This window comes from Aspergillus viridinutans (genome assembly GCF_018404265.1).
Source record: "Aspergillus viridinutans IFM 47045 DNA, scaffold_12, whole genome shotgun sequence".
Lineage (NCBI taxonomy): Eukaryota > Fungi > Ascomycota > Eurotiomycetes > Eurotiales > Aspergillaceae > Aspergillus > Aspergillus viridinutans.
In genome coordinates, this window is record NW_025091228.1 from 727755 (window position 1) to 743469 (window position 15715).

The 15715-nt window shown below is 52.6% G+C and overlaps 6 protein-coding genes across 6 annotated transcripts; 4 read left to right on the plus strand and 2 right to left on the minus strand.

Moving 5' to 3' along the window:
* Positions 1-477: 477 nt before the first annotated feature.
* Aspvir_002661 (putative MFS transporter) lies at positions 478-2300 on the plus strand (the record flags this gene model as incomplete). Its single annotated transcript, XM_043274259.1, has 6 exons — positions 478-703; positions 766-798; positions 849-1014; positions 1071-1542; positions 1596-1923; positions 1978-2300. The coding sequence occupies 6 exons, from the start codon at positions 478-480 to the stop codon at positions 2298-2300; spliced, it is 1548 nt and encodes a 515-aa protein (XP_043130194.1).
* Positions 2301-2825: 525 nt separating this feature from the next.
* Positions 2826-4653, plus strand: Aspvir_002662 (retrograde regulation protein 2; the record flags this gene model as incomplete). Its single annotated transcript, XM_043274260.1, has 2 exons — positions 2826-2884; positions 2973-4653. The coding sequence occupies 2 exons, from the start codon at positions 2826-2828 to the stop codon at positions 4651-4653; spliced, it is 1740 nt and encodes a 579-aa protein (XP_043130195.1).
* Positions 4654-5661: 1008 nt separating this feature from the next.
* Positions 5662-6709, plus strand: thiA (thiamine thiazole synthase; the record flags this gene model as incomplete). Its single annotated transcript, XM_043274261.1, has 2 exons — positions 5662-6001; positions 6051-6709. The coding sequence occupies 2 exons, from the start codon at positions 5662-5664 to the stop codon at positions 6707-6709; spliced, it is 999 nt and encodes a 332-aa protein (XP_043130196.1).
* A 211-nt stretch (positions 6710-6920) lies between these two features.
* Positions 6921-8366, minus strand: Aspvir_002664 (inositol phosphosphingolipid phospholipase; the record flags this gene model as incomplete). Its single annotated transcript, XM_043274262.1, has 1 exon — positions 6921-8366. One exon carries the CDS (start codon positions 8364-8366, stop codon positions 6921-6923), a length of 1446 nt encoding a protein of 481 aa, XP_043130197.1.
* A 279-nt stretch (positions 8367-8645) lies between these two features.
* Aspvir_002665 (WD40 repeat domain-containing protein) lies at positions 8646-10365 on the plus strand (the record flags this gene model as incomplete). Its single annotated transcript, XM_043274263.1, has 3 exons — positions 8646-9210; positions 9266-9429; positions 9490-10365. The coding sequence occupies 3 exons, from the start codon at positions 8646-8648 to the stop codon at positions 10363-10365; spliced, it is 1605 nt and encodes a 534-aa protein (XP_043130198.1).
* A 786-nt stretch (positions 10366-11151) lies between these two features.
* Positions 11152-11961, minus strand: Aspvir_002666 (glycoside hydrolase family 128 protein; the record flags this gene model as incomplete). The annotated part of the gene is made up of 1 exon (XM_043274264.1): positions 11152-11961. The coding sequence occupies one exon, from the start codon at positions 11959-11961 to the stop codon at positions 11152-11154; it is 810 nt and encodes a 269-aa protein (XP_043130199.1).
* Between the last annotated feature and the right edge of the window lie 3754 nt (positions 11962-15715).

Below are 15715 nucleotides of genomic sequence, written 5' to 3' on the forward strand. Positions count from 1 at the left end.
GTGAGCCTAAGAGAGCTTAAGAACAAGCTTTCCCTCGACCCGCCACTTGTATCTCCGCACTCTGAGCCTGAAGATAACGCTATTTACGCGAATTGAAAAGCACTTTTCCATGGCTGGGATCCAATTAAGAACCGATATGGAGCCCAGATGCTACTCTCGGGTAATTAGGATACCTCGATTCCTCAAGTATTGCCTACTCCATATAGCGTCACGCTTCCCTCTTCCCCCTCACCGAATCTCGGCCATTCTGCTCCAGTTGTGACACAGAGGATCACGGCCCTGGTCCCAATGCTGCAGATCACTCAATAGATCGGAACATTGTTGCACCAGTATTGCCGATGTTACTGCGTTACTTAGCCATTAAAAAGCGCATCATGCCCTCGTTCTTCTACAGCCCTCACAATGTCTTTCGATTATTGTCGCCGACTCTTTTCCATTCATAGCGAATACCCTTCATTTTAAGCACCACTTTCGGCCATGGGGCTTCCCGAGGATAATGATACTCCTAAGAATCAAACGAAAGACGCCATTGAACAAGCCCCCGGCGTTGACATGGAGAAACAGAACGTGGTCCATCAGGATGAAGACAACGACACAGCACTGCCGTCGATCCCTGCAGCGGTCATCACTATAGACCCGGCTGTCGAGCGCCGAGTTCTGAGGAAATTGGATCTAAGGGTTCCGACAGTTATGGGGTTCTTGTGTGAGTTCTCCCCCCGGCTTGTCGACTCTAAATGTTGTTTCTAACGAGGACATTGAGCCTAGATCTTTTGGGGCTACTCGATCGCTCTAACATAGGTTTGTTTTATGACTGGAGTGGACCAAGATTTACATCTGACTATAGACAGGCAATGCATACATAGCTGGGATGAAACAAGACTTACATCTAAGCGGACAGCGCTATTCTTGGCTTCTGACGATTTTCTACATCGCGTACACGCTGTTCGAGTTTCTAGCCTTGATGTGGAAGATTCTGCCACCTCATCGCTGGGCAGCGATCTCTGTAATGAGCTGGTAAGTGCCACATGACGACCCGGTTCCGTGTGCGACCACCCTCCTAAATGTTCCAGGGGCATTGTTGCGACTTGTCAAGCTGCGGCACAGAGTTGGGAGGGAATGATGGCCCTCCGCTTCCTTCTTGGGGTGTCTGAAGCCGCGTTTGGACCTGGCACACCGTATCTGTTGTCTTTCTTCTATCGCCGTCACGAACTCGGTCTGCGTATTGGGCTGTTCTTCTCTGCTGCACCTCTGGCCAATACATTTGCAGGCGCCCTGGCGTATGGAATCACGTCTGGCCATTCCAAGTTGGCCAATTGGCGATTATTATTCCTAGTGGAAGGGGCACCCTCTGTGCTTGCTGCTTTTCTTGCCTGGTTTTTCCTGCCCGATCACCCGGCGTCTGCCCGTTTCCTGAACGACGAAGAAAAAGAGGTTGCACGAGCAAGAGGGCTCCGGAAGAGCGGCGAGGGCGAGCGTGTAGCAGGCATTGACTGGAAGGATATTGGCCGTACCCTGTTGGATGTCAAAGCCTGGATCACGGCGGTATGTTGTGCACCCTTGACTCTCGAGCGAGTGGTACTGATACGCAATTACAGTTGATGTACTTCAGCTGCAATGTGAGCTTTTCTTCGCTCCCTGTATTCCTTCCCACCATCCTTAAAGACATGGGTTTCACGTCGATCAACGCCCAGGGTCTCACAGCACCACCATACTTTGCCTCGTTTCTTGTTACAATTGCCACAACTTGGTTGGCCGATCGACTGCAACAGCGAGGACTGATGATTACTCTGTTGTCGTTCATTGGGGCTGTTGGATATGTGCTGCTCGCCACGTGCACCTCAGTCGGGGTCCGCTATCTCGGCGTTTTTCTGGCAGCAGTGGGAGTTTTCCCCTCTATTGCTAATATACTTCCCTGGGTATTGAGTGCGTCATCACCATCTTCATATCGTCTGATCAGAAGTTAATCAGCCCATCTAGATAATCAAGGATCCGACACCCGACGAGGTATGGGGATTGTAATTCTCAACCTGGTCGGACAATGCGGCCCTTTTCTGGGCACCAACATCTTCCACGAACAAGATGCGCCTCGATACGTTCGAGGACAATCAGTTTGCGCTGCTTTTATGATATTTACGACTATCCTAGCACTCACTTTGCGGTGTCTTTTGGTCTGGGAAAACAAACGCTTGGACCGGATATATGGTACCGGGAACGAGGAGTCTGCCGAAGGAGGGTCCAATGGAAACGATGATAGCGTTGCAGAGGAGAATTATGGATCTAGATTCCGCTATGTCTTATGAGATATTATGATGACGGCTTTGACGATTAGAAATGATGTCTGATATATAAATGCGGGAGGGGCTGTGATATGCAGCTAAGATGGATGGCTGGGATGATCCAAGAATATGATTGGAAACAAAGTCATGTTATGTCTAGACTTGATGACAGATCTCTATAAATCCATTTGTCTAGTTCTCGAGATTGTATTGTTACGGGGCGATCTGAATATGGCTGCATCGCTGCCAGTGATAGTAGCTCCTTGCGTGTGTTTTCTTGGTGGGGCAGACTTTCTCCGATTGACCTCGTCCTGTCTTCCATCGCATCGCCAAAGTCAATTTTTAACAACTGCTCTACGGTGAGAGGTAAACTTTGCATCGTGTCTAGCTCCTCTTTCGTGGATCCAAGAAGGTTCATCTTCACTGGAAGGTCGCTCTGGTCGCTCCTTTGTCGCCGTAAAAGCGCTTGAGTGGTACCGCCTTCTGGATACCAACATCATTGTGGTGCATCCAATTTCATACTCGGTCTCTGAGATATGAGCAGTCAACATGAGTATAGAGTCAAAAAATGATACGGCCAACATGTATGGCCTGGTGGACATGGGAAGGTAAGCTATGAGCACTGAAACTCTCCCGCTACTCGTGCTGCCAGAGCATCAGCTATCTACACTTTTCAGCGACCTGACCAGAAAACAGCAATGGAATTCGCTTCTCCATCACCGACATCTCCCCACCCACAGCCCGGCTCCTGCCGACAATCTACCAAGACCGGGTGGGGATCTCCCTCTACGAGGCCCAATTCTCACAGACGGAGAACGGGCAGAGGGTGCGGGGCCCCATCTCGCAAGACATCATCGAGCAGGTTGTGGACCGACTCGTGCGGTTCAAAGTCACCTGCGATGACTTCTATGTACCCCCAGGCAACATCCACGTCCTTGCTACAGAGGCCACACGCACCGCACCCAACTCTGACGAGTTCCGGGCGCGGATCAAGGCCCGCACGGGCTGGGAGGTGCGCATGCTCTCCAAAGAGGAAGAGGGGCGTATCGGGGCATTGGGGATCGCGAGTAGCTCACATTCTGTGGCGGGACTTGCGATGGATCTTGGGGGCGGGAGTACGCAGATTACCTGGGTGATGGAGGAGGACGGAGTGGTGAGCACGAGTCCCCTGGGTTCGTTTAGTTTCCCGTACGGAGCGGCGGCGTTGAAGCTGCGCTGGGAAGAGGCGAGGAGGCAAGGCGGGGACGCCGAGGCAAAGTTGAAGGAGGAGATGACAAGAAATTTCCAGGATGCATACGCGCGTCTACAGCTTCCTGAGCGTCTCGCTGAGGCTGCTAATCGCAGTGGAACATTTGATTTGTATCTTTGTGGTGGGGGTTTTAGAGGCTGGGGATACATGCTCATGAACCAGTCTACGGTCAACCCGTACCCGATCCCGATTATCAATGGCTACAGAGCGCGCAGGGAGGATTTCCACGATACAGCATCCGTTCTAGAGACAGTCTCGGATTCTGAAGTCCGGGTGTTTGGAGTGTCGAAGCGGCGGGCATCGCAGATCCCCGCGGTGGCTGTTTTGGTCAATGTCATCATGGACGCTCTACCTGCCATTACGCATATACAATTCTGTCAGGGAGGAGTACGCGAGGGCTTTTTGTTTGATCGACTTCCACAGGAGATTCGGGCAGAGCACCCTCTTCTAGCCGCGACGTCGCCATACGCGCCTCCATCTGCAACGGCAATCAGTGACCTTCTTCTACAGGCATTGCCGACCTCTCCATCACCAAAAGCGTCTTTGCGAGCACCAGAATCCTTTAATGTTAGTTTAATAACTGCTCTGGCCAACATGCTCTACGCGCATTCTCAAGTGCACCGGGCTTGCCAGTCCGCTGCTGCGGTTCACTGCACAACCACTGGGATTCTGGCGTCAATCAACAACCTTACCCATGTTGATCGCGCTCTGCTCGCGCTGATCCTCTGCGAGCGGTGGGAAGGCGACCTCCCTCCCACAGACCAGACATTCCACCATCAGCTTAGCAGATGCGTGTCGGCGCAGGAGGCATGGTGGTGTCGGTACCTCGGGCGAGTCGCCGCTCTGATCGGGGACGTGTATCCTGCAGGCCGGGTCCCGAAGACAGGCGAGAGAATTCAACTGGAGACGACCTGGACGTCTACCGTGAAGAAGAAGGAATTGTGCGATATGTTGTGTCTCCGGATAATTTTCAGCGACGATGCAGCAGCAGCTACTGGGCGGCACATGCTGCAGGAACGGGCGGAGACGATTGAGAAGGCTGGCAAGAGAAAAAACTGGATCAACAAGTATGGCGTGCCAGTGGGTACCCAGATCTGCTATCAATCTCCCAGTACAGCTAGGATGTAGCAACAGGATTTTTTAAATGCTATGAAGTAGACAATCGGATCGCTGTACTCCGTTAGTCCTGCATCCTCATATCTGGTGGAGAGCGGGTCAAAGGACGCACATCCTCAGAATCGCCTTACGTCTCGAGTCCCTGAGGGTCTCGACGATCAAGTGAGTCATCGAATCAAGTGGGTTAACACGATTGTTGACATAATGATGTCCATCCCGTCAATATGACGCCGATCTCGGTTACTTGAGAAGCTCACCGGGTAAACTGATCCATATCGATGGCGGGGATTTCCGGGAGTCGTTGGAGGGGATAGCGTACAGATTCACCAATTGAATTCTAATAAACATGGTTTTGAGTTGTTTTTGATCCGTTAATACGTCAATCATAAATGAAACTATCCAATTGAGGGAAATGATCGAACTTTTATCCAAGGTACGATGCAATGCAGGATGTAGTTGTCTGGCTGCATGTATGCTCATTACTCACACTATTTAAACTACCCCTCCTGCCACCCCCACCTTTTCATCTTCTCTCTCTTCTTCTCTTCATCGCACTTCCTACCATCGTCCATCCAGAAGACTTCTATCAACAGCTATTACAAGTCCTCCTCTCTTCACTTGGATTTCTCTCGTAGTTTGCTAACCACTTTATAGGCCAACGCTATCCACTTGCAATGTAATACACACCTGTGACCCGACCCTCTTGGGTCGTTCTCTATCGATGGAAGCCATGGAATCACTTTGGCTGGGCTGTTCATTCAATGATCAAGGTATCTCAGGTAAATCTTGGGCGTGGGCCGGTGTTCGTTCTCATTCATTGACACAACAACGTGTATCTCTTCCTGGAGCTTGTAACTCTTGACTGGAGTGCATCCAAGAGAGCCACGGTGCCAATGGATGGGTTCGTTCTGAGATTATACGGTCAAAACTTGATCTGGATAATACCAGCGAAAGGATCATGCCTTCCCTCTGTTGTCCGTGGAATAGCTAACCAGTTACAGACTCTTTAAAAACTGCAAAATGTCTCCCCCAGCTGCCATCTTTGAGCCCGCAGTGGCCCCATCTCCCAGCCTCAAGGCCAAGATTGTGGCCCCTGAGACTGTTCCTGCCTTTGGAACCTCCCAGACTCACCTCCTTGACCACTTCGGCGGCAAGTGGGATGACTTCAAGTTTGCCCCTATCCGTGAGAGCCAGGTCTCTCGTGCTATGACCAGACGCTACTTTCAGGATCTGGACAAGTATGCCGAGAGCGACATCGTCATTGTCGGTGCTGGCTCCTGTGGTCTGAGCACTGCGTACGTGCTCGCCAAAGCTCGTCCTGACTTGAAGATTGCTATTATCGAGGCCTCGGTCTCTCCTGGTCCGTATACACTTTACGAACCGTACCCTATGAAGCTAACTCCTCCCAGGTGGTGGTGCCTGGCTCGGCGGCCAGCTTTTCTCCGCCATGGTCCTCCGTCGTCCTGCTGAGGTCTTCCTCAATGAGGTTGGCGTGCCCTATGAAGAAGACCCGGCGAACCCCAACTTCGTCGTTGTCAAGCACGCCTCCCTCTTCACCTCCACCCTGATGTCCAAGGTCCTCTCCTTCCCCAATGTCAAGCTTTTCAACGCCACCGCGGTCGAGGACCTGGTCACCCGGCCCTCCGCTAGCGGTGACGCCAAGGACACTCAGATTGCCGGCGTGGTCGTCAACTGGACCCTCGTCACCCTGCACCACGACGACCACTCTTGCATGGACCCCAACACCATCAATGCGCCCCTCGTCATCAGCACAACCGGTCACGACGGCCCCTTTGGCGCCTTCTGCGCGAAGAGGCTCGTGTCGATGAACACCGTTGACAAGCTCGGTGGCATGCGCGGCCTCGACATGAACTCTGCCGAGGATGCTATTGTCAAGAACACCCGTGAGGTCGCCAAGGGTCTGATCATCGGTGGCATGGAGCTGTCTGAAATCGATGGCTTCAACCGCATGGGACCTACCTTTGGCGCCATGGTGCTCAGTGGTGTCAAGGCTGCCGAGGAAGCCCTCAAGGTCTTTGACGAGCGTCAGCGCCAGTGTGCCGAGTAAGTGGCTGCCATGACTGCTGGATGCAATGCAATTCGGTGATGGATGGATTCCATTTCACTCTTTCATGACATGGATTGATCACGAATAGTCTTGAAATGACACTCATTGAACTCTATTCCACGTCCTCTCGTAAATTAATATATTATTACACTTAGCGACCTCCACGGTAGAAATATATACAGTCGTAATATTATAAGCCTAACAACCCACGTCATGGACTCTCCTCAATCTTGGTCGTTCCCCGGGCACCCGCTTGCTCAACGATGCGTTTCGCATTGCGTACCTCCCACTCAAACTCCTTGAGCGCCCGCAACTCACTCGACACAAATAAACCCCCAATCAGCCCATCCAAGATACCCGCCCCGAAGCTCAGCGTACTCACCAGACACAAGATGAAGGCCACATACGGGAGATGGTCGCCGGTCCACCAGGACCCAACAAAGCAGCCGATCGAGACAATAACCGACGCCACGAAATGGGCCAAGCGCCAGCGGCGCTGGGAGCGTTCGCGGCGGACGTACTTGGCAATCATTTCTATTATGCGGTCGTATGTGTCCGGCGTACAGCTGGCGTTTGGGGCACTGGATACGGGATGCACAGCTTCCTTCGGTTCTGTTGTCTGAGAGGCCATCCGGCTGATGACAGCTTCAACGGCAAAGTGGTCGCTCAGCGAGCAACGCAGTGTCGGGTGCCGCTGTGTCATGCCCACGCCGACGGATTGGACCGACCACCGCGGAGCGGGATAGGCAGGCGGGTACCCGCCGTCCCCGACGAAGATGTAATCCAACCTCTTCCCCCGGGGACAGGGCGCGTCCTTATCGACGACCACATCCTCTCCTTTCTCCAGACGCTTGCGATCCTCCTTACTCCACCGCCAGGTATTGAACTTGCCGTCGCAGGTGGCGCCGTTCTCGACCAGGTTGAACTCCGCCGTGGGCACGGGCCTGTTGCGTCTCTGCTCGGGCGGGTCGATCGCGGCACCAACAGACGAGTCCGGATGCAGGACCTGCCAGACATCGCGGACGGGCGCATGCGCGTGGATGAGCTGGTGCGCAAAACTCGAGGGGATCATGTTGAAATCACCGAGTCCGATGACGAGATGTCCCCGCTCCGCCGCGCCACGCATCAGCTTGGCGATCTCCCACGCCTGCGCCGTTCGGTGGCAGATGTACGAGTCGTTGGGCTCTCGTTCGTAGGGGGCGTGAAGGTGCGTGCAGAATACCTCTGCGACGTCGCCGACGCCTGGTCCGAAACGGATGCGCGCGCAGGCGACGCCCTTGCCGACGAACCAGTCGCCGCGGAAGAAGGCAGTAGGCCGGCCGTTCAATGGGTAGGCGTACATGGTACTTTCTTCAATGGGCCATTTGGAGAGTATGGCTAGTCCCGCACCGAAGATGCCGCCAAAGTAGAACTTGCCGTAGGGGAGGATGTGGCTGGTTTGCTGGCGGATGCTCTCGTAGTCTTGCTGCGTCCAGCATTCTTGCAGACCGACAATTTGGGGAGGAGGATCGGCGAGAGCGAGTTGACGGCCGATCTCCGACAGTCGTTCATGGCGGTATTTGGCGAGATATTTGAGGCCCCAGCAATTGAGGGTGAGGATGCGGATCTCGGAGGGCGGGGAGGAGAGCGACGGAGAGGGAGATCGAGAGGGGCCCATGGTGGCTGTCGATATATCAAGCAATCGATGAATGTTATATCAGAAGCATTCTTGAATTGACGAATCGGCAGAAATGAATTGAATGCAGTTTCTCGCCAGAATCAGGAGCCTGCGATGCCTGGAAATTGAGGACAAAACGATGAAGTCACGTCTTCACCGCCTCAGGCCGCAAGGCGTCATTGGCCCGCGTGATTTTCATTATCGCGGGATTGTTATCACAAGTCTCTGCCATTGAGATTCACATCCCTAGCTTCGTAACAGTCAATTGACACGGCCCAAATGGACAATTCAGATCATCGCTCTAAACGCCGCCGACTAGAGAGTCTGTCTACGCAGAAGATTAGCACTCCCGAGCCTAACCATGTTTATTCGCCAATCGACTCCTCGTCGGATGAGCTGGCGGCTCTCTCCGACCATGACGAGCAACGTCGTCGCGTCAGCTGGACTGCGCAAAAGGTGTACCCGCCTAAACGACCCTACCGTCGCACGCGGAGCTTCAGCGGCTCAGAATCTCCTGATGAACTGGCCGTCGATGCCGACGTCTACTGGCGGTCCCGCAACCGCGGACGCAGCCCGTCGCACTCGGAGACCAGCGCCCAGGAGCAGTTGTCGGAGCGCTATCAGGATGACGAGCTTGAGGCAGATGAGGAGGAGAGCACGGGGGATGTAGATGTTGACCAGGAGTATTCGGACCGCTCGCCTACGCCAGTGCCTCCGCCGGCCCCTCCGCCGCCGCCCAAGCCGGAGAAACTGACTTATCAGCAAAAGTTCTTGCTCAGAGGGCATCTGCGGGGGGTATCGGCGGTGAAGTTTTCTCCTGATTCTACCATGATCGCCAGTGGAGGTATGTTCATCTGTTCAGGGACGATCGTGAGATGGGGTGTGACTGACGTATCTAGGGGCCGACGGAGCCGTCAAGGTTTGGGATACGCGCAGCGGGAAGCTCATCCATACATTTGAGGGACATTTGGCGGGTATCTCCACAATATGCTGGAGTCCGGATGGGGCCACAATCGCGTCGGGGTCGGATGACAAGACCATCCGGCTGTGGAATGTGTTGACGGTAGTGCCCTGTGTCTACGTCTGCGGTTTGACCAAACTAATATCTTTCTTCCATTGACAGGGCAAAGCTCACCCGATTCCATTTGTTGGGCACCACAACTACGTCTATCAAATCGCCTTCTCTCCAAAGGGCAACATGTTGGTCAGCGGATCCTACGATGAAGCGGTCTTCCTATGGGATGTTCGGTCCGCCAGCGTGATGCGATCGCTGCCGGCGCACTCCGACCCAGTTAGCGGGATCGATGTCGTGTGGGACGGGACGCTCATCGTCTCATGCGCCACGGACGGGTTGATTCGAATCTGGGACACGGCGACGGGCCAGTGTCTGCGAACGCTTGTGCACGAGGACAACCCGCCCGTGACGGCGGTCAAGTTCTCGCCCAACGGCAAGTTTGTGCTCGCCTGGACGCTGGACGACTGCGTGCGGCTGTGGAACTACGTCGAGGGCCGATGCTTAAAGACGTACCAGGGCCACGTGAATCGGAAATACAGCTTGTTGGGCGGGTTTGGGATCTATGGCCTGCCGGGGGCACCTCCGGAAGCGTTTGTGGTCAGCGGAAGCGAGGACGGATCGATCCTCTGCTGGGATGTGGTGAGCAAGAAGATCCTGCAGCGGCTGGAGGGGCATAATGGGGTGGTGCTCGGCGTGGATACATGCCGTCTGGGGGAGCAGCGGCTCATGGCGAGCTGCGGACTGGATGGGACAGTACGGCTCTGGGAGGAGGTGGAGGAGAAGGAAGAAGCAGCCGAAAGCGACGATGTCGTCGTGAAAGCTGAAGTGAATGGAGACGGTACTGACCATGGTGGCATCGACAAAGCCCAAAATGGCGTCCTCGCCGACGAAGCTGTGAACGGTCTCAAAGTCAATCCGCAATCCGAAGAGGGGGGCGACCCTGACGAGACCAAAGACCAAGACGGCGACACACTGATGGAATGACGGATGGTTTGCATTTGCGGATGTATATTAGGATACCCCGGCGTCAGGAGTTGTACTAACTTTTCTATATTCTCATGCGCTAGTCTACGTCTACATCTTCATCTTCATATCTAGCATGCGGTGAAGAGCCACTTTCAACTCAGCATAGCAGGGTACTGATTTCACATGGGACCAAAACCCAATTCGTTAATATTCTACCCTTATTAACCGAACGTCAACCAAATATTCTTCTATAATGCTTTGTGCCTGTAGTTCAATTTCAGGGTTAACCAGATCAACAGTGGTTCTCCCAATCAGCATTGAGTCTGCAGCATTCGTGTTTGAAATTATATAATATCCACCAATCAGATTGCTTTCCATTGCTGTCTTCCCGCAATTCCATGGTTCAGAAGATAAACACAGAAATAGTTGCTTTTGAAGTAACAGGCAAGACCCCTCCTCTGATGTTGATCAACATCTTTCACAGTTTCACCTTCCCTTTGTGGGTAAACTGGTAGAACTAATAATGAATCTGTTATAAATTATGGATCTATTCTTTACATTGTAATTGATTTGAAACAGAATAATAGAATTCTATAGACAAATGCAATGCTAGATACAGAGTCTAGACTGGCCCTTGTATACAGTGTGCTTTCTTTTCCTTTTTTTTTTTTTTTTTTTTTTTTTTTTTTTTCCCTTAGGGTACACAGTGCTTCGTTCAGTTTCCACAGAGACTTTATGTAGTAAGGTATACGTATATTCGCCCACTGATCATGGGAAGACTAGGACAACAGTAAATACAGAATTTTAAGAGACATAGATATGACCAGTGGAGGTGAGACTACTTCCGCTGACCAGGTAGTTATCCGCACACATGAAGTAGGCATAGCGACTGACCATGGACTGCGAGTCCAACCAGGGCAGAACCTCGCTGAGGAACTGGGCGGACTCGCTAGACGAAGCGCCGGAGCTGATGTCGCTGTTGAGGGCAAACTCGGTGATCCAGACACTCTCGAGACCCTTCTCGGAAGCGAACGAGGTCGCTTGGTTGACGAAGGTCTTGAACTCCTCAGCGGAGTTACCATACCAGTGCACGGCCAGGGCGCTGATACCGCAGTTGGTGCAGGACTGCAGGAAAGTGTTCATCCAGTCCAGGCCTTGGCCGGAAGAACCGCTGTTGGTGACACCGGGGGAAACCAGCTTGGCCTTGCCGCTGTAGGGGGTGATGTACTGTTTGTAAGCCTGGGCGGCCTCGGAGGGGGACATGGCAGCCTGGGCGCTATTGTCGGGCTCGTTGAAGCCCAGAATGTAGCTGCTGCCACTGGCGAGGGCCGTCTCGATGGCTGCGAGCCAGCCGCCGAACATCTTGCTACCCCAGAGCATGGGCACGAACTCGACGCCGGAGGGCAGAGTACCCGAGGCCAACATGTTCCAGTCATAGGCCCAGGAAATCGAGCCATTGTTGCCGAGGGCTTGCACGGTCGACGCATCATTATAGGCGGCTCCGCGCTTGGTGCTGGAGCGCTTCTCAATGTGGCGGTGCTGGTGGCCGTGGGGGGCGGCCAAGGCGGAGGAGGCCAGAAGGCCGGCAGTGAGGAGGTTCTTGAAGGAGACCATTTTGATTCTTCTCTTTTTATCTCTTTTTGTCTTCAGGTAAGGTAGAGTAAGGAGCGAGCTGAGAAGCAGGGTTCTCAAAGAGTGGAAAAGGGAGTGAGGGTGTGCTTGAGCAAGCAAGCAGCAAATAAAGTCACAAGAAAGGAATGACTATTGACCGTGCACTGCACAGGACAATAACAGCAAAAGCAGATTCTAAAGGAGAGTTAGAGGACGAGGATGATGAGAGGACAAGAAGAAGATGAAAAGACCATCAAGAGGTCGAGGGGGGAAGAGGCACATTTAAAAGATTGTGTCTATTAGGGTAGGCGAGCCACAAAGAGACACTTCCAACGAGAGTCTGGGCGCCAATTCTCATGAAAGACAAATGGAACATTATTGCCATTGTTCCTGCTTTGTTTTCCTCTGAATAAAACGGAAATTCACCGTATCCAGCAATCGGTTCCTGTTCCTGAGGGGAACACGCATCCACGGAACTCCATCAGGAGCCATCCACGGTGGAGGATGGCACAACCACTGGGCCTATGGAAGAGACATGTCTGTCAGGTACAGGAACAGCCGGAGACAGCTCACAACCTGTGAAGATGATTTGGCACCGCCGACAGACAGAATGGATTAGAATGTGGGCCACAAAAGATCCGTGAAGATGATGATTGATGGATCAAACGGAGCCGACATGATTGGGTCTGGACTGCCTCGGCGCCTAAGGCTACTGACACTAGGTAGTCGGGCCATGTTTTATTTCCCGAAGTCTGTTCAACACTGTTCAAGAATAATTGAGTCTCCTAGAAATATAGAAATAGCAAGAGACACGTCAATTAGAACATTGCATACTATTTAGAGAGCATCGGGGTCTGACTACTATTGATTGTTACTGCCGTACAGTGCTTTAGTCGACCACTTCTCATCGAGTCATTCTGGTGTCCTTCGCGGTCTTTGCAGTGCTCCACCGGGGATCCACGACAGTCCAGACCGGAAACTCAGATTTCCCATTCCATTTGACCGCACGACATTATTACAGAATGCTTACTCTCGAGTTTCTCGGCATGTTTGATTACTCTCTGGGCGAAATTATCCAGGAAGCCCTGTATCTATCTAGCTGACCGACAAACAAGCCGAAACTCATCGACTCAACATCGCAAGAGACAAAGAACTCCAGCATTCTGGAGCCCATTGACATCAAGTTTGACGCGGTGGCTGTCCTGCATACGTATGCTGCTAGTGCTCCGGCTAGACTCCCTCACCATCTGCACACTAAGAAAACATGAAACACGCCGATCGCCGAGGGCCGCCACTACCAAGCATCGCCGGGCTGCCCACTAGCCCCTCTAGTGTGCGCTTTATTCGACCACGGCCTCAAGAGCAAATGGCAAGGCAGACTGTCTTGTCACTGGTAAGCCAGACGACGTGGACGTGGAGATGTGGCTGTCGTCATATCAAAATGTCTCATTGAACTTATCCTCGAGAAAAATGAACTTTGTCGCCATGATTCCCTTCGTCCACAGCCGGCTGCGAAGAAAGGGAATTCTATCTGAAACCCTGTCTCGCCTCCAACCATCTCCTCGGCCGGACTACTACCCCGGTCTTCCTGACCGATTGCCCATGGTTGACCTTGGACCGTTTCCTTCGTTCGTCCTTTCCTCGGGGTCAGGTATTGGACGGGAATGGGCCACCGTCAGAGGGGCTGAGGTAAACCACCGGGTCGTCATTGGAACATCCATCTGATGACAGGACTCTCAGGCTCCACGTCTGACAGCAGCCACTGAGCTATCAGAGAGTGGCGCTGCGTGGCAAGCATGATATCTGCCTGGCGGCGGTCTTCCCGGCGTAGCGCCGACCACGGGGACTGTATCATGATGATAACCTCTGTCAGATTCTCGGATCCATCTGTCGAACTCAAATTGTAAGAGGAAATCATCTGGAGAAGCGGTAACGCTTATAGTCGACTGCAGCACACCAGGAACACCCCGAAATGCCCCAAAAAAGACGAGATCTGTACCGAAGGTAGGCTTTGACTTTCCCCTCCAGCCGGCAGAACTTCCCTTCAGAATCGCCGCGGATTCTACTAGTAAGCTTAGGGGGATTTGCCTCGGCTTGTAAGGGACATCCTTCGCCGACTCATAATGAAGTCATTACCCGATTCGGTAATCATCCATGTCGGTTGGTAGGAGCCAAGATTCACAAGTCTCCGAGTGCACAACTATAATGGTTAACAAGGCTGCACCGAGTACTTACTTTATCCTCAATCTACTCCTCTACCTGCTTCCTCTACTTGCGGAAATGCCGAGGCGCTGGCTCAACAAAATCGCACCCAGCCAATCCGCATCGGGGAGACAATGCCCTGCCTGGCCTGAGGAGACTTATAGACTGAGATCGTCATAATAGCATCCTGAAATTAGAAGTACCGAGAGTGGATGCATACCAGCATTCGAATCAATAGTATACTAGCCTTCGATTTCCCTGCTCTACATCTTATTCTCCTTCTATTTCGGATCTCGTTTTCCCTTCTTCATGTACAACAGAGCCATCCTGCACGGCATCATCTTTTTTGCTTGCCTTGAACGGAGTCCTCTGCAGTCGTGACATTCAGATTGACTGGATATGAACCGAAGGTTGATAGGTAACCTGGTGGTTTGCATCGATGGCTTCGTACAGCTTACTAAAACCATGATTGCCTGTGCCGACAAAAGATCTCCAGGCGGATCGTGCGTCTGTTGCACTGGGGTTCTATCTGCTAGCATAGACCCCAGCGTTCAAATGCTAAATAAATCCCAGATTGCTTGACCTTCCGTGCGCTGGCGTAGGCCCCTTTAAGTGCGCGCTTTTCGTGAGCATTTATCGGATACTCAGCCAAAAGCGCCTGAACTCAACTCCAAGCCCGTGGCAGAATTCCTGCCATGTTCCCTGCTTCCAAGAATTACCATGACTTGAGCATCGGTTGGGCGATAGCGGGCCGTAAAAGCAAGGTGAAGCCGACCTGAAGAGCCAGGAGGAACAAATGTCCCTCCGTCAGCATTGCTGCTGGTAAGATCTTCTCGTAAACTTCCCGCCAGCCCCTCCCTGCTTAAGAGATATCACTTACACATAGGGCGAAGCTCGCCAGTGGCAAGTCGGCCGGTCACTTTTGCGCAGACGAAACATTTGAACGGAATGGTACCTGTATAATCTGGAGGAGCCAAAGCACCCCCGTCAGCACGAATGCTGGCAAGATCTTCCCTGCAGACTTCCCACCAGCCCCTCCCTGCCTAGAAAGGAATGATACTTGCCTGTAGATACATGGTCGTAAAATCGGTAAGGTGAGCGGCTCGATGTTATTCAGACCATATAAGCGAAGGGCGACAGGTACACGAATGCTGGTAAGACTTTCTCAATCAGGTTCTGGCCAGCTTCTCCATGCCAAACGTGAGGATCACTTACCTGAGAGTCCAACAGCCTGTGTTGCTGTGCATCCGTATCACAAAGCGAACCGCATATGGAAGCCTAGGAACTGGAGGACCAGAAGGCACCTCCCTCAGCAAAGTGTTTTTACAATACTGGTATAAGATCCTTCCTCACTATAAACTTCCCGCCAGCCCTCCCTGCCTATAGAGAAGTCACTTACCTAGGTAGTGTTGAAATAGCTGATTCCTCTCGAATGGAACTCGATCAATCGGATGAGCTATGAGATGCAAAACCCTACACCGACGACGAATCCCACAACGTCCACCGTCAGCACAATGTCACAGAATGCTGGTAAGATCCTCCTCCATAAACTTCC